Consider the following 23048-nt stretch of genomic DNA (forward strand, 5'->3'; position numbering starts at 1 on the left):
CAATATACAGCACTAATAAAGCCTCATTCTTACAGATCATTAACTAAAAAAAAGTTGGTTTAGGGTTTAGTTACTCTTTAATCATTATTTTGCACACAATTTTTTCTGACTTTGTATTAACCACATCAACTCTGGGGACCCACCGGTGGGTCCAATATTGCATATGCCTGATTCTCAAAAAATCAAAATAACAGCTGAAGTGGTTAAAGGACACATAATAGATAAAAAAAAAACATTTGTATACGCAGGACCATTTAAAATGGCACATAATAATAAAAACAAACAACAAAAAATTTGTTTCAGTTGAGGATTTTGACAAAAATGATCTCTAATCATCAAAAATCACCTAAATTTACAATAATCTCTGCATTAAAAAATAAAGAACAAACGATTGAGAGAACTAGCGGTGTAATTGTTCATCATCTCCACCCTGAATCACCACTTGGCAAATACTGTTAAAGGCTCTAGTTCATAGTCTGATTCACCACAATGGGATTCTGGATATTGTTGTTTTACCACTAACTCACCAGTCAAGTCTTTGCAATTAATATGGATTTGGAGTTTAACATGTTTCCATTGAGGCCTCTAACAGTGCGAACGTTACAGAGAAAATGTCAGTGACTTCTACCTATAAACAACGGTTCATTTGCTTCATGTCTAAGCAGGTCTGGTTAAGCTGGTTTTAACAGCAAACACAATTTTGTTTATTTGATTACAAACACTTTAGAAAGTTGCCGGAGCTGCAGAATATACAGCCTAGTTTGTCCTAGAAAACCAATATAATGGCATAAATTAATTACCACGGGTGCTTAGCCCTCAAGACACTAGGAATTGAATTTCGCTGATATATTGTATGGATAAACATGCCTCTGCTTTTGGATGTCAATTGACGTCATGTGCCTGTTTGGTGGGAATTAAGTCACCAGTATGTGGAGGGTTTGTTGACTTTAACATTAGTCATACAAACAGCCTTTCGCTCTGACTTTGCTTTGTTTTCCACTCAAGTGTCAGAGAGTTTGATCACATGTTGCGACTTTACCATTTTCGCCACCTTGACATTGTAAGTGTGGCATTGCCAATAAAAACGTGTTCTGTGCTATATAGATTAAAGCAGAAATGTTTTAACATGATTGAAGCACTTTTCACTGCCTACAATGAAGCAACAGTCAATCTTTGGAATTTCAAAGCACTTTTTATGCCTAAAGCACCTCCCGGTTTCTACCTGGGATTCACACACCCTCATGAAAAACTCTCCCTCCCTTCAGCTTCTTTTAATAGAATTTGATTAGTGTCTACCAGGCACATTACTGAACAGAGACACCATTCAGGTTTGATTATACTCCCGATTTTATTAATAAGAAGCTATCTGCATCCTTGTTACAAGATGAACATGAATGCAGTGATCTGTTTGATGTCATTGCTGTCTATCTGGATGCGGACCGGAGAAGGTAAGTTTTTTTTAGCCTTAATTACCAATGTTTGTTTGTTCTTTTTATATGGTTGTTACTATAGAGATCTGGTTTCTGTTTTACATTACAAATGCACTTCATTTATTCTTTAATTGTGTTGTTTACCTTCCCTCAGTTTTAATGGAGATGCTTTCTTATATAATAACTCATTAAAGACAGAGTAAAGTGCACACAAATATTCCATTACATTTTCATCATGTTGGATATCAGACAAAGATGATTACAGAGTAATAAGCTAAAAATCTTCCTCCCATTAAGTAAAAATACCCTGGCAACTATTATGAACGAATGACTAATGTAGTTTATAAAAAGTTACTGATTATTTGTACCCATGGCCCGCAGTCTATGGAAAAAGTAACTGCTATATATATATTAATATATATATCTCAAATAATAAAAATACAACGCAGTGATGATAAATGGGGAAATGGAAACTGGCTGATATTCCAATGAAAAAAAAACTATATTATATATATATATATATATATAATATGTGTGTGTGTGTGTGCATGCGTGCGCACAGGATCTGTTAATAATTTTAACAAAGCAGGAGGAATCAAAAATCCTCCAGATATGACGACACAGCAATATTTACCTCCAAAGAAGCCTTTTGCATGTCTTGGTTCATACAAGTTATAAAATCAAAATCTAATCTCGAGGCTCGAGGAAAACACACACTAGGAGGCAAGACTGAGCTTGTACGTTCTGTTCCGTGGCAGTTTTACATCAGTTCACCTGTAGTACTGCAGTTAAAGCATTTTGGGTTGGTAGGTGTTACACAATCCTTTTTCCAAGACAGGTGCATGAATAAGACTGAACCTGCTTTTATTCTGTGACTGATTTGAATGGGGATCAAGTTGGAACAATGATGTCATATTAAAATGGCTTTTAAAGTCTTTTTCTCTGTTTACAGGTCAGATTTTCCAGCCTGAGCTTACACCTAATGCTTTTCTAACCACTGTCACCAGCAATACAGTGATACTGAAACAGCCGTATTGTTTTTTTGACCAGACGTGCCGTGGCTGTGAGATATGGCTGGCGGCAGGGCTATGCTCCGGTAAAACGTCTTTATTAATTTTAATATTTCACAATATTGCTGTTTGATGCATCTTGATCAAATAGCATTAGAGACTTATATAAAAAAAATCAAATGCAAATTCTCCCATCTTTTTATACTAACAATCCTCTTTCACCTTTAGCAAACGGCATCTTTGATGCTCAAGTGAACAGCTCAACTCCCAACATCCTCAGCTTGTCACCCTACCCAACAGCATTCAACCCATCATCAAAAAACTTCTTTCTGACAAGAGTTGGACTTCTGTCAGATTTCCCCTGTAGTCAGTCCTCCAATGATCGCTACTTCATAGTCGGAGCTGATGGGAAATGTAGTGGAATCAACTGTAATGGAGTACTTCCTGATGGACTCCCCGTTTGGTAGGACCTTAAGTGTGTTCTGCTATGTGAATCTAAAAAGTCGCTTATGCACAAAGGGTCCAAATCTGCCATTCTAAAAACCATTAGGACATTCGTGCTGTTAACTTAAAGTTAACAAAAGCCATTTTGATGTCATGTGGTCATTAGATAACTACATTTAGCTCAACTACAGGGCGTAGCAAGGATAAAACACAATAAACAATTGCCTAAAATGGCCACCCCCATGAGCAAAATTTTGCAGCTCAATTGTCTGTTGTCATTAGTGTAATGTATAAATTACCACTCACACATGTTTCTTTTAAACTATGCAGCTTTCTTTTGAAATTTGAACTAATACCAAATGTATATTTCACCCTCACACCAAATTACTGATTGCGTGGATTTGGACTACATAAATTCAATAGAAAGTAGTAAATGTTGACATATTGTCGATTATATTTTTGAATTTAAAAGTGTAAAAATTTTAGTTTTATCATGTCAGGTCAAGAAAGAAGAAGTGGAGGATCTTTTGCAGCTTTACATTTTATTTACAAAGACACAGGATATTAAAACAGCTTTGCCACTAATACAAAGATAATAGTGGACAAAGAAGTACAAGTATACTGAGGGATTAAATACACAGGGACTGATCAAAGGAACAGAGAACAGGTGTGAACTAATCAGGAGCTATGGAAACAAAACTAGTGGTGGGAAAATGGGAACGAAACTCAGGATATGTTTACACTACAACGGTGTAGTCAAAAACTGAATTTTTTTTCCCTTGAGTGATGCAAAGTTAATCATGGTATAAAAAAAAAAACTACAGTAGTAACAAGGCTGAATATATTTAGCCTTTTTAATTTAAAAATATTTAATGCATTATTTGATTGTTATACCATTAATAATTATCTTATTTAATTTGTAGTTAACTATGTTTTAAACAAATAACCCTTGGTTGTTGGTGTCTGGGCTTATTTATTTTTTAAATGACATGAGCCTTTGTGACTTCCTGCGCTTGCTATACTTTATACTTAAGTACAGTAAAAGTGCTTACATTTGTTATAATAGTCCATTTATAATAAACCCAGAAGCAAGACTAGGTAGTTGAAATGAGTGATACTCTGCTGCCATCTACTGATTATAATGCTAATTTCTTGTCATTTTCATCTTAAAGGAGTAGTTCAGTTCACTTGAAAATTTACATCATTTACTCACCTTCCACTTTTTCCAAACCTATATGAATTTCTAACTTCTGTTGAACACAAAAGAAGATATTTTGAAAAATGTTAGTATTTGGACTATTGATGGAAACCATGGTCTTCCATAGTATTTTCCCTAACTATTTTACATAGTCAAAAAGGTGTCTTGATTGCAGTTTCAATAACTTCTTAAACACTAGACTTGAGTTTGCTTTTAATGTATTGAAACTATTTTTCACTTACAGTTTCAAGTATCTTCTAATCAATACTAATGGGAATCTTGTTAATTCGTCGAACTGGTCTGTCAACATTACTCTCCCCAAACGTAAGAATTCATATCAAATAATTTGAATTATTGCTAAGTAATATTGGAGTCATCCTAATAGCTGTTGGAGTTAATAGATATCTTAATAATCTATTCATACAGTACTAAACCATCAAACCATCAATGATGGTCTGAGTGCGAGATCTGGTGCCATGGTTGTGATTACTGCCATCCTATGTGCGGCTGCGGGTCTGCTTTTACTTCTTTTCCTCATCATGTTATGCATAACCTGGTGAGTAAATAGCACTTAAATCACACTTGTGTACATTTATGATACATTATCATATATTATTTTTATTGTCATATATTATTTCTTAATGGTCCAAATGTAATGCATTTTTCTAACAAATGACTCAATTTTGTCCATCCAGCTGTACCAAGAAAGAAAGTAAGCAAATCTCAGTCACGAACTCAATCCGTATCCCCCGCTATGACACCCACGACCTAAAGGAGCACGTGCACCCCTACGACAACCCTGCTTACCAGTCGGACTTGAAAGATTACTCCACAGCCAACACTCTGCCCAAGGACGCCAAACAAAAGCTGTGAGCTACTACCAAAGACACTATCACTGCACTGCATATTTCATGGGAAACCAAATTACTATGCAGTATTTTCTCTTTTAATATGTTACAAGGTGAAATTGAGGACAGGAAGTGAACTTGAAATTAACTCAACAACAACAGGGCACTTACATCATGCATATGTTACACTGCTGTTTGGCATCAGAACATTGTTTCGTGTGTAGTATCAAACTAGAATGGTTGTGCTTAAAGTTTATTTTTTTAGCCATCATCTTCCAGCTTTTTGTACTCGTGTGGCCTCAGTATTGTTTGTGATCAACCGAAAAGACAGGACAGGACTACACTACCCTGACTACAACAGTGGTCTTCAATCCTGGTCCTAAGGACCAACACACGTCTGCACATTTAGCATATCTCCTTTATTTAAAACACCTGATTCAGATCATCAGCTCATAAGAAGAGAGCTCCATGAACTGAACTGAGTGTGTCAGATAAGAGAGACATACAAAATGTGCAGAGCAGTGGGTCCCCAGGAACCAGAATTGAAGACCACTTGACTTCAACAAGCAAATTCACTAGATGGCGGTGTTTGGTAAATAAAGAAATGTGTGGGAGAGCGACAGTCATACCTTAGTTATTTACTAGTACAATGTTTTCCAACCTTCTATGTCTTAAGGGTCAAATAGGCTTAAATAACCTTTAATGAACATTAAGCCAGGTGGATTTGTTTCTTTTAACTCATATTATATTCTATATCTTTAATTATTAATATTCTTAAAACTCGTGTTCTAACAAAAAAAAAAAAGGTAAGTAGGTAAAAAATACTTTCTCCATGTTTAATCAGGATTAGTTGTTTATTCATTTTCAACTGTGTATGTGCTGTATGTTTACAAAGCAGTTACCCTGGTCTAGGCCACATCCTAGATTGTGATTCTGCCTCTTGTCCTGGGAAACAACACAAAATGATTATGATGCTTTAATGGCAAAATTGAGGTTAGTTATACTGTACATTTTACTGAAATGCAATCAAAGACAGTGGACCCTTTTCACAAGACTGCGATGATACAAAAATAAAAAAATACAAATACGTTTTTTGTATCTACATTTTTTTAATGCACATTTATACTTTACACTATACTTTGTATTATATTACCTTTGCATCAAATTACATAAAACTAGTTAAAGGGATAGTTCACCAAAAGGTTTTACATTTGATGTTTATCTGCTTACCCCCAGGGCATCCAAAATGTAGGTTACTTTGTTTCCTCAGCAGAACACAAACATATTTTTAACTGAAACCATTGCAGTCTTTCAGTCGTATAATGGAAGTGAATGGGAGTCACGGCTTTGAGAGTCATAAAACATATACAAACAAAACCAAATTAAACCCTTTGGCTCTTGACGATAAATTGATGTGTAAAGACACAAAACAATCGGTCTGGGCAAGAAACTGAACAGTATTTCTATCGTTTTTTTTACCTCTGATGCACTGCAAGGCCTGAACTGTATGAGTGTCTCCTCAAAACACAGCCTGTGCATGAGGTAGTGATGTCCGATTCACGAACGAATCGTTCAATTTAACCTGTTCTTCTTAGTGAACCGGTTGAACCAGTTCATCAAATCAAACTGAATCATTTGAAACGGTTCTTGTCTCCAATAAGCATTAATCCACAAATTACTTAAGATGTTAACTTTTTTAACGTGACTGACACTCCCTCTGAGTCAGAATAAACCAATATCCCGGAGTAATTCATGCACTCAAACAGTACACTGACTGAACTGCTGTGAAGACCGAACTGAAGATGAACACCGAGCCGAGCCAGATGACGAACGAACACGCCCACTGCTGGAGCAGTTCTCGTTCTCGAGTCAAGAACCGGTTGCATCTGTTTTCGGATCACCAGTACACTGAACCGAGAATCGTTTCTGTCGGACGTGTCCGATTCGAGAACCGATGAACTGATGATACTGCGCATGCGTGTAATTTTTCAAGTATTTTGTTAAACATCGGAAAGTGTGATAAAATAACTATTTTATTTAGCTTTTTTTTTTTAAGATGAATGTTTCTAATCTGTATATTGTAGATTATGTATAGGCCAAAGGGGTTTTCAGGGAAGTTGGACAATAATTAAGACTCTATGTTTAATAGGAATAATGGATGATTTATGAAATATCTGTACTTTATTTATAGTTAATGATGACACATTCACAAGTAAACAGAACATGAACACGAGTATAGCAGCTGATGATACTGAACTGCAGCACGTGCCGGTTAGAGCGGTTCTCGTTCTCGAGTCAAGAACCGGTTGCATCAGTTTTCGGCATCAATTAGACACTCCTAATTGAGATTGTAAATAGAGTGTCAATGGTCCATTTGAGAGATAGGGTGCTTTCACACCTGCCTCATTTAGTTCGGTTGAATCGTACCAGAGTTTGTTTCCCCCTTTGGTGTGGTTCGTTTGGGCAGGTGTGAAAGCAGCAATCTCACTCGGGTGTGCACCAAAGGCGGACCAAACAAGCGTACCGAGACCTGCTTGAAGAAGTGGTCTCGGTATGCTTTCAAACAAACTCTGGAGCGATTCGTTTGTGGTGAGAACGTGATCCGACCTCGAACAGACCCAACTGCAAAAAGTACTGATCATTTTTGGACTAAACCAGCTGCTGTAGTCAGCTGCTCTGTGCATTATGGGATGAGGAAGTGTTTGTTGACAGTTTGCACTTTAGCATGGCAGCTCGTGGACAAACTTGGAGTAGTGAGGAGGTGTGGAGCCTCATAGAAATTTGGTCTGATGACCATGAGCATGTCAGAGTTAGGAAGAATTAATGTACGCCTCCGCTTGTCACAATACCTTAAAAAGTCAAGCAATACATCCATACATTATAAATTACCAACATATCTCATTTGTATGTTTTTGTACTGTCTATGGTTAATGCATGAACCTTCATGCTCACATTTTCGGTAAATTTTTAACAAATTTTCATTTTTGGGTGAACTATACCTTTAACATTAACTAACAGTGAAAAATACGTCTTAATCAATTCCAGTATTTACTTATACTTTAATAAAAATTAAATATCTGATATTTAATGTGCCTGAGTTAACATGAATTAAATTTAAAATGTTTTATTAATTAATGTTAAAAAAGATTAATAATTAGGCCTACTGTAACAAATGTATTGCTCATTGATTGTTAATGTTTGCAATTAATGCTAATTAATGGTACTTTATTGTAAAGTGCTATTTAAAATGATTTGTGAAAACATGGGATATCCTTTTATTCCAGATGAAAAGCCTCAGCTAAACAGCGACTCATTTTTACATACACACTTTATCTAAAAAGAGCATTGTGCTCTGGTATTTCTTTGAAAGAGACTGGTTAGTCACAAGAAGCCCACACAGCGTATCCCCTCCTCTGGTCACAGCTCTAAAGGTGAGTCTGTATTCCTGGATCAATGAGTCAGCCGTGCCCACACTCACATACATCAGTTACGTGTAAAAACATCTCATTTGAAGGGAAGCCTATACAACATCGAAATTTTCCCTTGTCTGAGAATGTTCTTGATTTAAGACTCCTATTGCGTGAACTTCTCTTTTATTCCTGTAGTGTTGGTCAATTCTGTCTGGACTGAAACTGTTTTGACTGGATAGTGAGTCACCTTCCTTTTTCCATGATAAAGGAACACACCTTGATCTTTCTCTGCTCATGTTGACAGCACTTGTGCATTTCAGAATATGTCAGTGACATTATGTTAGAGTCTATGCTTTGATTTCCACCAAAGACCATAATCAAGTCATTCAGTTTTTCACCTCGTTTATTCTGTCTGCCTTCAAAAACAGCTACTGGTGAGGTTAGGGAGATATTTTCTTTCAGAGTCACGCAATAAATGGAAATGGAATCTCTTTCTATTATGAAAGCAGACTGTGGATATTTGGTCAGATCATGAGGTTATTAGTCATAATAACCCGTGCTGAGGCATAATTCCTCTGTGAAAAAGGAAGTACACTGCCTTATTACACTTAAAGCTCTCTGATGTTCAGAGTCACCATTTTGAATGCAATATTTTTTTCTACTGCTTTTTTCACACTAAATAATATGTATACTGAAACATTAGAAGAAGAAAAAGCACATCAGTATTTCACTAAGACTCATGCCCCATAATAATAATAATAATAATAAAGTGTGGCTGTCCTTAAATAAACCCTTAAAGGTTTTATTCAAAGAACCTTTCAGAGAACAGTCCTTGAAACAACCTTTTTTTTTTTCATAGTGTGAAGAACATTTTAATGATCTAAAATCCCCTTTTCCGCCAGAGAACCTTTATGTAAAAATCAGAAAAAAAAAATCTAAATGTCAAATTATGTTTTCACTAGTGGTTTACATGTTGGTTTCACATGTTGGTTTCAAACACCTATTTCAAAACCATATTAAATTGGGGCATTTTTTCCCCTTCTCCAATAGGTTATCATCACATCTTTGACTAACCGAGTAAACAAAGTTAAACCACACTGACTGACATACATTCAGACAATCGGCAAAATGAAGGTAGGCAGCCTATATTTTACCTCAAACGATGAAGTGTAAAATGTCATGCCACTGCAGGTCGTCACGTTTTTATTAGGGTAGCTGTCAAACGTACCTGCAACCTTTATTATTATACTGTTTAAATTTAGCTTAAAATCCTAAAGGGCTGGTTCTTTTGTGACAACTTACCCCACATAGTCTCATGTGAGAACGTGCGTTCAGCCAACCCCTTCAAGATACAATCGATGCAAACATTTACTTTTTTAAAAAATATTTACTGGAGTAAAGAGAGTGACTCTATTAGTTTTTTTTTGTGTTTACTACTGAGTAGTCTATCAACACCATTGTTTGTTTATCTCAGCTATATTAGCTTTTGGTAATCTCGAGGGTAAGAAAGGACTCATTTTCCCCTCGCACGGAGAATTCATTTCACTCGTCGCGTCACGCCACACCTCGCCTCCACTTGACAAACTCAACAAAGTCGTCTATAATCGCGTCCAAGTCTGAACAGTTTATTACCAGCTGTGTTGGTTCTAACGTAAGCGTTTTAGTTTTGTCGCGTCGCGTCTGTTAATACCATTTCCCTTCAAGTGTGTGATCCAGTCAGTCACTCCTCCTACAAACAACCCACAGAAATCTCAAACTCACCCGAGTCTAACGCGTGGACTGTGTGGACGACCGCTGGACCGATCGGGTGTTATTGAAGGAATAAGAAGTGTCGGCGCGTGATGTATTCTCTGAATGACAGCATGGCTAAACGAAGCACACTATTCATCCGGATTGTGGAAGGAAAGAACCTGCCAATCAAGGACATGTAAGTGCTGATGAATTGATGTGATAATTATAAGATGAATTGGAAAGAAATATGGGGGAAGTTCAGTAGTCTATATATGATGATAAAGAAACTGAAACCAATATGTGGGATTTGAAAGATCATATATATATATATATATATATATATATATATATATATATATATATATATACAGTATTAGTGTACGTATCAGTTAAAAGAAATAAATAAAATAAAAACCTGTAAAATTATTATCATGCTACTTTACTTAAGATAAAGATAAAACAAATACAGTTCAGGCATTTTAATCATAAAAACATGAACAAATATATGTCCTATAGACCCCCCCCCCCCCCCCCCCCGTATTTGAAACACAAATCAGTGAAAGTGCACCTACAAGTGATAAGTCAAAATTATAGGATGTGCATTTCTCATATAAGTATTATAAATATTTCTAAATGGGTGTTTCAGTTAGATAGAGGCATTGGAGATAATATATAACAGAACAATTGATGAAAGTAAAAAACAAAACAAAAAACAGTGTGTGATTAGTACACTTTTGGCACAGATGCTCCCTGTATAGGGAAATACATAACAGAAAAATAGTGCATTTCTCTTAATCATACTATCAGATATTATTTTTAGTATATTAAACATAACACCAGATTCAATCAATTATATTCAGTTTTTTTTCTTTTTAAATCTCAAGCCAAAATACTATTTTTAAACACTTAATAAGCAGTTAAAACAAATAAGCGGGTTAATTAGTTCCCTTTATGGAATTGTCAGCATTCCATTGTGATTAACACAACGTTTTAATGTTAATTTGTGAAAAGGATAGCTGTCCCATGTTCTGTGAGGAAATGACTTTATTGGTTAGTGTGGTCATCCACATTAACATTTCAGCACTATGGTCATGTCAGTGCGAGGAATATGAATCGCTGCCCTTCTCTTCCTGAGTTACTGGTTTCACTTCCCTTGTATGATTAAACTACTAGTCACTTATCAAATTTGCTGAACTGTTTAGCTGGGTGGGCCGAACCATCAGAGCAGAAGCTGCATGGAGTGTTTGTATTTACACTGTGGTGACACTGCAGAACAGTGCACATGTTCTCTACAAATTCTCTTTATTTACAATCAATCAGCAATCAGCACCTGGGCACAAGGAATATGAGGACTTGTTTTCTAAGATAAATATTCCTTGATTGGGACTTTTTAAATAGAGAAGCAATTAGGTACTGGACAAGACAAACTGTTAATGCTGTATTTTTTTTCTAAACACTTTAAACTGAAAGTAACTCATCCTGACTTTGTTTGATACCTAAAATTGCCTTATCAACACCCTAGCAACCATCCATTACAACATAGGAACTGCATACCAACACCCTGGCAACCATCTAACGACACCAATTTTACTGTGGTGGCCAATTATGGGACCATTTTAAATTTTAAATTAGTATGTCTACAGTCTGATTTGAATTCTGATTTTGTGAATAAATGTAAAATGCGATAAAAAGCTCCAAGTTTCAGGGCTTGTTTGTAAGGCTGATCAGTTTGGCCAAAAATGTTGTAATTACATATCAACATGAATATAAAACAACAATAATAATTGTCACAGTAACAAGCTGGAGTGTCCTTAGATAGCCATGAGAGTGCACTCCAACCCATACCTTTGCCACTCTATCCTTGACTGCATTTCCCATAATCCATTGCCTGAACACATCATGTCTGATTGTTCTCACCTGTTGCTCATTACCACTGCCTATAACAAAGCCACTAGCTGCCAAGCCAACAGCTGTTAGCCAAAAAAGCATAATGGCTTATGCTAATACATCTGTTTTGGCAGTGCATGGGAAAGGAGACCAGAGGGCATTTTTTTTATTTGTGTCAATGGAGGAGAGGCTTCACTATGCTGAATAAACAGCTTTTTAGAGGAAACCGCTTATCATTTAATGTACTGGCTAGTCTTCAACATGTTTTACACTAAACAATACTAAACAAAACTTTTGGATTTAACTATTTTAAGACTATTTTTAACTATTTGTGCTTTTTTTTAAGAGAAGTCACTGACTTTTTGCGACAGGTGGGATTCAGTTTAGGGCATTTCTCATTTATTCCTTATGGTATATGTAAAAGCTGATTGAGCCGATTGTCATACAACTCTGGGTGAAATTCAGTGACGTCAAGGCTGTAATGTAATTGGTTATTAAGGCACAAGTGGTCAAAGTGGACCGTTACACTCTTAAAAATAATTGTGCTTAAAATGTTTGTTGCAGTGATGCCATAGAAGAACCATTTTTGGTTCCACAAAGAACCATCTCTCTTACCCTTTTATAATCTGAAAAGCCTTCTTTCACCATAAAGAACCTTTTGTGAAACCAAAAGGATCTTCGTTCTTTATGGACCCATTTAGACAAAAAAGGTTCTCTTATGGCATTGTGAAGTACCTTTATTTACACCCTATAGGTGTACACTTTCTCCAATAGTAAGTTGTACAGACCCTTGTATCTCCTAATAGTAAGACAATCAATGCTATATAAGCCTGGTGTTTTCAGTCATTCTTTTTGAAGTCTTGCATGTGCCACAGCTGCAGTTCACTTGTGTCTTGTTTTCCTGGTTCTTGATGTTCTTTCCTGGTTCTGATGTTCTGTGTGGATGTTCTGATGTTCAGCCTCTCTGGGAAAGTCTATGCCAGGGTACTGGAGAGGAGAATCCGGCCGATAGTAGAACCTCGGATTCAGGAGGAACAGTGTGGTTTTCGTCCAGGCCGTGGAACACTGGACCAGCTCTATACCCTCTACAGGGTGCTGGAGGGTTCATGGGAGTTTGCCCAACCAGTCCACATGTGCTTTGTGGATTTGGAGAAGGCATTCGACTGTGTCCCTCGCGGCGGCCTGTGGAGGGTGCTCCGGGAGTATGGGGTCCGGGGCCCTTTGCTAAGGGCTATCCGGTCCCTGTACGACCGGAGCAGGAGCTTGGTTCGTATTGCCAGCCGTAAGTCAGACTTGTTCCCGGTGCGTGTTGGACTCCGGCAGGGCTGCCCTTTGTCGCCGGTTCTGTTCATGATTTTTATGGACAGAATTTCTAGGCGCAGCCAGGGGCCGGAGGGGGTCAGGTTTGGTGACAACACGATTTCGTCTCTGCTCTTTGCGGATGATGTTGTCGTGTTGGCCTCATCAAGCCAGGACCTTCAGCATGCACTGGGACGGTTTGCAGCCGAGTGTGATGCAGCTGGGATGAGAATCAGCACCTCCAAATCCGAGGCCATGGTCCTCAGTCGGAAAAGGGTGGCTTGCCCACTTCAGGTTGGTGGAGAGTTCCTGCCTCAAGTGGAGGAGTTTAAATATCTTGGGGTCTTGTTCACGAGTGAGGGAAGGATGGAACGGGAGATTGACAGACGGATCGGTGCAGCTTCTGCAGTGATGCAGTCTGTCGTGGTGAAGAAAGAGCTGAGCCGCAAGGCGAAGCTCTCGATTTACCGGTCAATCTACGTTCCTACTCTCACCTATGGTCATGAGCTTTGGGTCATGACCGAAAGGACAAGATCCCGGATACAGGCGGCCAAAATGTGCTTTCTCCGCAGGGTGGCTGGGCGATCCCTTAGAGATAGGGTGAGAAGCTCAGTCACCCGGGAGGAGCTCAGAGTAGAGCCGCTGCTCCTCCACATCGAGAGGGGTCAGCTGAGGTGGCTCGGGCATCTGTTCCGGATGCCTCCTGGACGCCTTCCCGGGAAGGTGTTCCGGGCGCGTCCCACTGGGAGGAGACCCCAGGGGAGACCTAGGACACGCTGGAGAGACTATGTCTCCCGGCTGGCCTGGGAACGCCTCGGTGTCCCCCCAGAAGAGCTGGAGGAAGTGTCTAGGGAGAGGGAAGTCTGGGGTTCTCTGCTTAGACTGCTGCCCCCGCGACCCGGCCCCGGATAAGCGGTAGAAGATGGATGGATGGATGGATTGATGTTCTGCCTGTTTATCTGGATTACTCCGTTTGCCTCAGCCTCGAATTGTCATTGTTTGGATTACCTATTATGTTTAACCTTAGGCCTGTTTTAACAATGATTGTGGATTATCCCTCTTAAGTACTGCACTTGGATCCTCAGCCTTTGTGTCTCTGTGCAGTTTTGTGACAGAAGACTTGACCACTATGGCTCCAGCAGTTGAGTTCATTCATTTGTTCCAAGGTAGTTGTACCCTTGGGGAGCACATTCAGATTTTCCTGGACTTTGCTAATGTTTCTGATCTGCCGGATTATGCTCTCATTTACTTTTTCTTTTATGGGCTTAACATTCCGCTCAAGGACAAGCTAATCCGTGATGCTCATTGAGGGTCATTTAGTGAGTTTCTGCACTATGCTTTAATGCTGCATGGTTCTCCTTTCACAGAAGGGGAAGTCTCTCTACACAAGATGGCCACCAGTCTACAGCCTTTCCACAAGATGGTTGCTAGACCAGAGCCTCTCCGCAAGAGGGCTGCCAAGCCATTGTCTTCAGCCATCATGGACAACCCAGGCAACTGAGACTGATGTCCAGTGTTGCGGACCCACCACTAATCTCAGTGTGAGTGGCAGGTGTCACTGTGGTCTCAGAGCTTTCATGCCCGACGATCTCAGAGGTTCTGCCACCCTCCACTGCCCTTCCAGTAATGGAGGTCGCCATTTTGTTTGTCTGGGCTATACATGCTTCTGAAACAGCAGTGTCGTCTCTATTCCATGAGTCCACTCCAGAGCCCTCTCTAGTCTGTGAGTCTGCTCCGAAGCCTGCTGCTTCAGAGTCCTGTGTTGGTGCCAGCCTGTAAATTACCTGACTGTCTTGTCTCAACCACAGAGGTCGCCCTTAAGCTCCCGGCCTGTCCTGTCATGGCAAGGGAGGTAATCCCTGAACTCTCTGCCTGCCCTGTCACGGCAAAGGAGGCCGTCTCTGAACTCTCTGACAGTTACGGACATAGGGGGCATTTCTAACCTTTCTGTACTTGCTATTGCAGTTCAGTCTGCTCTGCCTTGGTGGCCTTCAGATCTACCATGGTAGGTTCCAGTTTTGCCTGAGGCATCTTCCGCTGAAAGTGGTCCTTAGCTCCACCCTGGTGGTCATCTGCTCCACCGTGGGGATCTTCAATCCCATATGCTCCTACCTGATGGTCTTTGACTCCACCCTAGCTTCCTGCTCTGCCCAGGCTTCCTGCTCCACTGGCCCCGCCCTGGTCATCTGCTCTTTCAGTTCCACTCTGGCTCCCCGATTTGCCTCAATCTTTGGTCCTGTCTCCTGTCCATGGGCCTGGTCCTCCATCCCTCCCCCATTTCACCTTTGCTCCACCTCCCTTTTAAGTCTGTTCTTATTTAGGAGCATCTGAAAGCTGCACCTTAAGGGAGTGGCTATGTCATACTCCCCAGTTGGAGTGTTCTCTTGATAGCCAACAGAGGGCACCCCATCCCATACATTTGCCACTCTACCTGGACTGCATTTTCCATAACCCATTGCCAGAATTATCATGCCTGATTGTTCTCACCTGTTGCTCATTACCTGTGCCTATAAAAGCCTGGTATTTTATGAGCCCTGAATTCTCATTGTTTGGATTTCTTATTGTGTTTAACCTCATGCCTGTTTTAACAAAGGTTGTGGATTATGCCTCTAAACTATTGCACTTGGATCCTCAACCTGCGTGTTCCCATGCAGTTTTCTGACTATAATAATAATAATTTATTATTGCTAAATAAAATGATGTTAAAAAATTACCCTTTAATATTATTTAATGAATATTTAACTAAAATTGTTATTATTTTTTAAAGTATTTAAGAAAAGTAATGTTACAAAAATTCTGCAGTACAGGTTTATAGTACAATAATATCCTAATAATGTCCTAATTTCTTCATTTTCAAACACTACACCAAGTTTTTATTATGTCGGAAATAGGACTGCATGATAAATTAGTAAATCTCCATCACATGCTTTCAGATGGAGTGACATTTAATACAAAGAGTTGTATTTTAATTAATCGTGCAGCCTTAAGCTTAGTTGAAGTTTGAGAGCACAAGTCATCTAAATCTTGTAGCTTCTCATCTATCCATTGGCTGTTAGTGTTCAGAATGAGGATCAGTGTTAATTAGTTACAGCTGACATAGTTGTGTCATCCTGCATGAGATGATAGACTGAACCAGAATCACAAAATAACAAATGAATCCAGCAGACAGATGAGCTTGTTAAAGAGCTTCTGCTGTTACGTGGACCTGGTCTCTATCAAGCGACACAGAACCCACTTAAACCACATGTTCTGTTGAGATAACTTTAATTTTTGCAGTTCCAGAAAAACCAGATAAGTGTGTGTAAAAAGTTACAGGACTGTCAATCAATTAAAAATTGTAGTAAAATGAATTGCATGATATGTTGATTATCGAAATATCCCTGAACACATGAAGACTGACTTCATGGTTTTTAAGATGGATGAGTATTTCAGTAACACTTTACTTGAAGCCTTTATGTATATGCATTCTAAAGTTATTCATTAAGAATATTGTAATGCATTATAATACATTATATATCTTCAGAAATGAATACATTTTCAGAAATTGTAACCAAAGTTAAAATGTATTAAAAAGATTCCTTGTTACTTCGAAATTGGGTTTTTGTCTTAATTTATGTATTTTCTCAAGATTTAACAATGAATAGTTAAGTATTATAATATATTAGAACTGTGGTAACAATTGTTAATGAAATCATAGAATGCATTATAAGGGTGCATTACAATGCACTGCATTAAAAATATTATATATGAAATCTTCAAGTGTTAACAAAATTCGGGGCATTTTCATCATAAAATCAAGAAGTATCAATCTAATATTAAAGTCATGTTGAAACGGGCATAGTGACAGATCTCTTTTCTGCATTGTGATGTACATCCAAGTGTAACAGATTTTCAGAAAAAGAAAAAATATTTGGGGCGAGGACATGTTTTTATCCATCAGTTGTCAATTGGATTTTGAAATGTGGGTATTGCACTCAAAAGTGAATTTGAATTTGCAGTTGATTGTGAAGGAGAGTTTAAGCGAATAAATCATTGGAGAAGTCCAGCATACATATGCTGCTTTACCCAGAAGGCTAGGATTATATGATATTTTGAGTAAACAATACAAGGTCAAAAACCTAAAACATGTATTTACAAAATAGACAGAATGTATTTTCATTTCATACAGACTTTAAAATTCAAGTATGTGTTTGTCTAGTAAAATGATTCTGGGGTTTCTCAGTCCCCATATAGAACATCATGGCTACCTAAGAGAAACAGAGAGAAGAGAGGAAACTCTCCTCTTCCTTTTTTTGTCATCATCTCCATCCTGCTCCTGCAGGTAGCATGAGGATGATAGTATGTGTTTCCACTGCCAAGCCGCAGTGCTGTTTGATGTAGCAACTGATTCTGACAGCCACAGGTTTCCCCATTACACTGATAACAACAGGTGAAGATTAATCACAGCATGATACACACACACACACACACACACACACACACACACACACAGGCTCACACACAAATACTCACACTGCTCACCAAAGTTGCCAAGGGCAGTCATTACATCCACAGAGGAATTTCAATATCCTCACAGTGACATCATACATCTCTACACATGCTCTCTGTCAATTCAGGGTTCATCTGAGACAGTCTCCAATGAACAAATGCTCACCTATAAGACAGTGGGATGTCAAAATAAAATGGGAGTCATGTTAAAATATGGTAGATGCCCAATATATAGACACAAAAAGGTATTATTCATTTGACAAAGAACAGGAAGCTGTAATTTGAAGTGTGCATGTTTTCAAGTAGGAGTGTGTAGTTCCTATAGAAGGCTATGTGTTTGCATTTTCTCATTCATCCCAGTGGAATTTGCTTATTTGGTCTGTGCCGGATGAAGTCAAAAAACAATCTGCAAGTAGTTTGGCATAATCTTTTATTAATATTAGCAATGGACTCATCAATGGACATTTCTGTCTTTTTTCAGAAGCAGAAGTCGTCATAGTTGGGTAAACTTACACAGCACTGAACGGGGGACTGCATCAAATAATTTTTTTGCGATTCCATTTATTTTGATAGCAAAAGAAAAAACTCTATGATAGTGGATAGAGAGAGACTGGTAATGAGGAACAGAAGAGAGAATTAAATCAAATTTACCATCACTCCTACAGCTGCTGTGTTAGTGTAGCATTATAAATGTTAAAATAATGAAAATATAAAAAGCTTTGCAGGATTAACGATGCTGATGGTCATGTATGTTTTTTTTTTTCATAAAGAAGGAAGTTATATCATCGAGGGGACCCTTTAAGATCACCCGTATTATGTGCCAATGTCAATAATTCCCTTTAAAATATGAAAATAATTAGACAATTCTTTCAATTTATTTTACATTTTGTAAAGGTTGGTTCATTTTTTTAAATGTCATGAGCTGCAGCTCTCTAAAAACTCAATTTTATGAATTACTTATTCATGATATTTGTAAAAAATCCTATGAATATACACAAGTATATATTTCATAAATATATTTCTTTCTGTACATAACTGTATAAAAACCTACAAAGACTACATTTCTATGAATTACTAGATTTTTTTATATAAATATTTTGGACAGTCTTTGACCTCATGGTCGGATTGATAAAGATTATGTGAAATAAAAGATTAATAAAGTTCTTTCATATGGGTTTCTTTAAAGTTCCTGAAAAGAAGATTCTTTGTAGGACTTTAAAAGGATCTGCTATGGAATGTATATATTTATTTAAAATTAAACCTTACTATTTCAAGTGTATGATAAGAAGACAAAAATATTTTTCATTTATCCTTGTAAACTATAAATGTATATTATCTTTCCATATATAAATATGCCTCGTTACTGATCTGAGAGAGCAACAGCATCATAATTACTATGGCATTATATTTGATTGCATAAACCAATCATGGGTGATCATGAGATTGATAACTATCGCTCAGAGATTTTTGCCTGTATGCAGTAACTTTATTGTTCATTTTACTTGCAGATCTGGAAGCAGTGATCCATACTGCATCGTGAAAATTGATAATGAGGCAATAATTCGGTAGGTATGATTTTTTCCCCTTACATTTTAATTTGTGCCCCAGTGTTTGGTGATGTAATATCGTTCCACATTGCTATACAGCACATAATAAGTCAATTATCACAAAATGGACAGGTTAGAAATGAAATTTTCTGTGAAGCAGAACTAATTGCATTTGTGCCACATAATTGAAATCTCTCTTGTTCCAAAGAGTGCTGTGTGTTCTTGTGTACCTCCACATTTGGCAGCTATGTGAAGGTCACACTAAACAAACCTGGAGGTTCAAAACACAAAATATATATGCTGTGACCGTCAGTGCAGTGTGGGCACATTGATTCCTGGTGCTCCACATGGAATTACGAGTAGGAGGTAGAATGTAGACGAAATGAAAATCCATCTTATATGCATGAAAACCTTATTGTTATTCACTCCACCATCTCTTTTGTGACTCGCTCTATTTCCAGTGCCTATGAAAAGATCTTATTTCCCCTCTGAACTGAAACGTTTAACAATCACACTATTGATATAATCAGTGAATGTTATGTGAGTGTTTTGTGAGCCATAGTGATTTTTTGCGTCCATAGTTCACATTCTTTCCCCGGAATACCAAATCTGAAGGTAAATAAATGTTAAGTAAGGATAGTAGTCTCATGTTTGTTTCCACAGGATCATTACAGCTGTAAATAAGTCTTGTCTTGTCTATCACTGTGGTAAAAGAAAAACTGCTGCCTGGTTTTGCTACTGTTTAAATAGAAATAATTATCTTTATACCTATTCTCCAGACATTCTCCATTCATTTGGAGTTTTAAAATACTTTTTAAAACGAAGTTTATTTAAAAAGATACTAATGTGTTCTGGGTTTTATTATTATTATTGATTATATAGTATTATAGTTTTTTTAACTAGCTTTTCTATTTTTATATATTTTATATTTGTTTTTACTTTTTATTTATTTTATTTATATATCAGTTTTGTAGCTTTTAATTTTCAGTTTTGGTGATTTTAGTACTTATTTTATTTCAGTTAGTTAGTATTTCTTATTTTCACTTGTTTTGTAAGTTTAAGATTATATCTTTATATTTTATTTCAGCTTCATTTCAACAACAACACACACACAAAAAAAAACATTTTAATATTTATTCTTTTTCAGACTCAACAAATTAGTAGTTGTTTTATACAAATAAAACAAGCTAAATGTTTAATGTTCAAAAATGTTACATAATAAAAATGGTCATTTATAGGCACTCCAGGATGATATTGAACTTCTCCCACATTGTGTACAGTTATGATTTTTTGTTTTTTAATTTGTCTCTTAGGACAGCAACAATATGGAAGACATTGTCTCCTTTTTGGGGTGAAGAATACACTGTCCATCTTCCTCCCTACTTTCATACAGTGTCTTTTTGTGTGCTGGATGAGGACTCTCTCAGGTCTGAACGTACTTACTAGTCTGTGTAGTCCGGTTGAAGATGAAGTTATTTTTTTTCTGAAATCTCACACTTTCAACTACTTATATGATTAACTTTATTGAATTTTACCGCAGTGTCAATGTGATTCATATAAATCTTATACTACTTATGTCTGCTCGATGAATACCTGTAGTCTGAACAACTGTTCTGTTTACAGTCAAGATGATGTCATTGGGAAGGTGTTAATCACTAAGGAGGTTCTCACCGCGAAACCTCAAGGTAAGAGAGAGTATTTCCTACAGAGCATTTATGGCTTTTATTCACGTGCTGTTGTGAAATGGGAAATCAATATCCAGAGCCCACAAGGCATTTCTCAGTGTCAACAAATTAGAGATTGTAAGACAAGTGTTGCAAGAAAGTTGTGACAAATAATCATAAGTCATAAAAGTAGACTTAAAACTTGACTGTCATGTGACTGTGATTAACCACAAATGCCCTCAACACACTAAAATAATGGAGGCAAGTTCTGTCTGTCACCAAAAACTCCAAAAGTTCCCAGAAAGCACAGTTTAAATCAGTATCTTTTGTCCGCTATATTCACTTGCTGGTAATGATGCTTTGTGGCCAGAGGATAAGTGCAAATGTGTAAATGAATATAAATAAATCTTTATTTTTAATTTTGCGTGTAATGAATGTTCATAATGTGCATTAAAGGGAAACACGCAGACCAAATGTAGAAATTAGAAGAACATTAAAATTCAATTTTATTTGTTTATTTATTTATGATTTGTCTTCATTGTTCCAATATGTTCTGACTGTTTCTCTAGCAAATGTAATTTTTTACTCTGAAAACAAGACAACAAAACTGGTGAAGAAGATTGAAAAACTGCATGAACTGACTTTAATTCAACAAAGCTGTAGTAGGACTCCCTTGTGTACTACGACCAAACTTTGGGGTTCCTGTGAGGTGGTGTTTTTGAGATTGGTGCTGGTGAGTCATTGTGTATCTGGGCTTGCAACTCATGTGTGTTATGCCTGAGGGGCAAGGACATGGCAGGGTTATCCATTATCATGATACAAAATGGTAGAGAGCATCACTCATTGTACCCCCTGTGTCATGTTGATGACTAGTCACAGAACACAAGCCACCCGTAATGGAATAAAAAAACGAAATGATACCATTCATTAACATTTTTTAGTTCACTGTGTGTCTCAGAGAGACGTTTAGTAATGATTGTTTGGATGTGTGGCTCAGCTTGTTAGCATTAACAACAGCCTAAACATGATCGAATCTGTTTGAAGCAGAGACCTTCACTCTTTAAAGGTTGGCCTTGTGTGTGTGTGGGCCAGTGTTTTTGAACAAATTCATGAATAAGACTTTTAACTATCAGTCTATGCGTTCTATACCTCATTCCAGTGGAGTTTTTCTCTGCATGAATACTATATCACTGGAAAAATTGGTTCTAGAAAATAGCTGTTCAGTTATATTTAGTTGACTTTAGCTTATTTTTTCATAGTTCTGTTCTTTTCTTTAAAAAGATTGTTTGTGAACAAATTCTTCCATATAAATGTCATGTTTTTGTCTTTTATTTTCAGCGGTAGGATGATTGAAGTCAAGAATGGGCTATTTCAGACTATTTTCTGGTTATTATGGTGATTTTGCATTCCGTTCTCTTTTCAGTTTATTTCTTTTAAGCCATACAGTGTAAAAAACGTATATTTTCCTGGAAAGCTTGAGGTCTTCTCTCTCTCTCTCTCTCTCTCTCTCATTTATTTATTTATGACAGTATTGTGTGGTGTATTGAAGATACAAATTGCATCTGAGCTTCAAACAAATATATGAAAAATGTATGTGTAGTCAGATATCGCAAAGAAGTTCAGTTCCAGAATGTAAATGGAAAGCAGTATTCATCTAAATGGAAAGGTTTTCCTTGGCAGGCCCAACTTATTTTTGGGCTTCTCACCAGAGCAATAAAGAAAAACAGACCTTGACGAGTGAGTCACTGGAATACTAATTAAGAGGAAAATCTTATCAGGCCACAGGACATCTTTCACATTTTAAATATATATATTTTTTTAATTTAAAACTGCTGGCTAATACTAAATGTAAATTCAGTAAGATTGTTATTCACGTCTGTTCTAATGTTCGACCTCACCAGCTGGAGATCACTAAAAATAACATTAAAGAGATGTGTGAACTTACAAATACAATATCAGACACTGAAATAGAAGACGACAACAAACAAAGTTAAATCTGACACAGAGAAAGGGACCGATTTGTGTTCTTGTAACATGTTTGGCTGGTAAAATAAATGCAAATTCAAATCAGAGCGTCTTCCGTGTCTGGAAT

The 23048-nt window shown here is 37.3% G+C and overlaps 2 protein-coding genes across 2 annotated transcripts in view; both read left to right on the forward strand.

The window, feature by feature from the left end:
• Nucleotides 1-999: 999 nt before the first annotated feature.
• Nucleotides 1000-5186, forward strand: LOC132129620 (uncharacterized). Its single transcript, XM_059541262.1, has 6 exons — nt 1000-1448; nt 2383-2526; nt 2669-2903; nt 4327-4406; nt 4509-4638; nt 4778-5186. Exons 1-6 carry the CDS (start codon nt 1385-1387, stop codon nt 4953-4955), a joined length of 831 nt encoding a protein of 276 aa, XP_059397245.1. The 5' UTR covers nt 1000-1384; the 3' UTR covers nt 4956-5186.
• A 4741-nt stretch (nt 5187-9927) lies between these two features.
• Nucleotides 9928-23048, forward strand: part of LOC132135162 (ras GTPase-activating protein 4-like) — a 37156-nt gene continuing 24035 nt past the window's right edge. Inside the window, exons 1-4 of the mRNA XM_059547180.1 lie at nt 9928-10267; nt 19254-19310; nt 20606-20719; nt 20916-20977. Coding sequence (XP_059403163.1) covers nt 10182-10267; nt 19254-19310; nt 20606-20719; nt 20916-20977 — 319 coding nt within the window. The 5' untranslated portion in view covers nt 9928-10181. The remainder of the gene's footprint in view (nt 10268-19253; nt 19311-20605; nt 20720-20915; nt 20978-23048) is intronic.

This window comes from Carassius carassius, chromosome 4, assembly GCF_963082965.1.
Source record: "Carassius carassius chromosome 4, fCarCar2.1, whole genome shotgun sequence".
In the NCBI taxonomy this organism is placed as follows: domain Eukaryota; kingdom Metazoa; phylum Chordata; class Actinopteri; order Cypriniformes; family Cyprinidae; genus Carassius; species Carassius carassius.

Bases quoted from the DNA above. Each gene is read 5' to 3' on its own strand.
- LOC132129620 (XM_059541262.1), top strand. From the start codon at position 1,385: ATGAACATGAATGCAGTGATCTGTTTGATGTCATTGCTGTCTATCTGG. The intron at 2,904-4,326 runs GTAGGACCTTAA...TTTCACTTACAG, and splicing joins CCTGATGGACTCCCCGTTTG to TTTCAAGTATCTTCTAATCA. The intron at 4,407-4,508 runs GTAAGAATTCAT...CTATTCATACAG, and splicing joins CAACATTACTCTCCCCAAAC to TACTAAACCATCAAACCATC.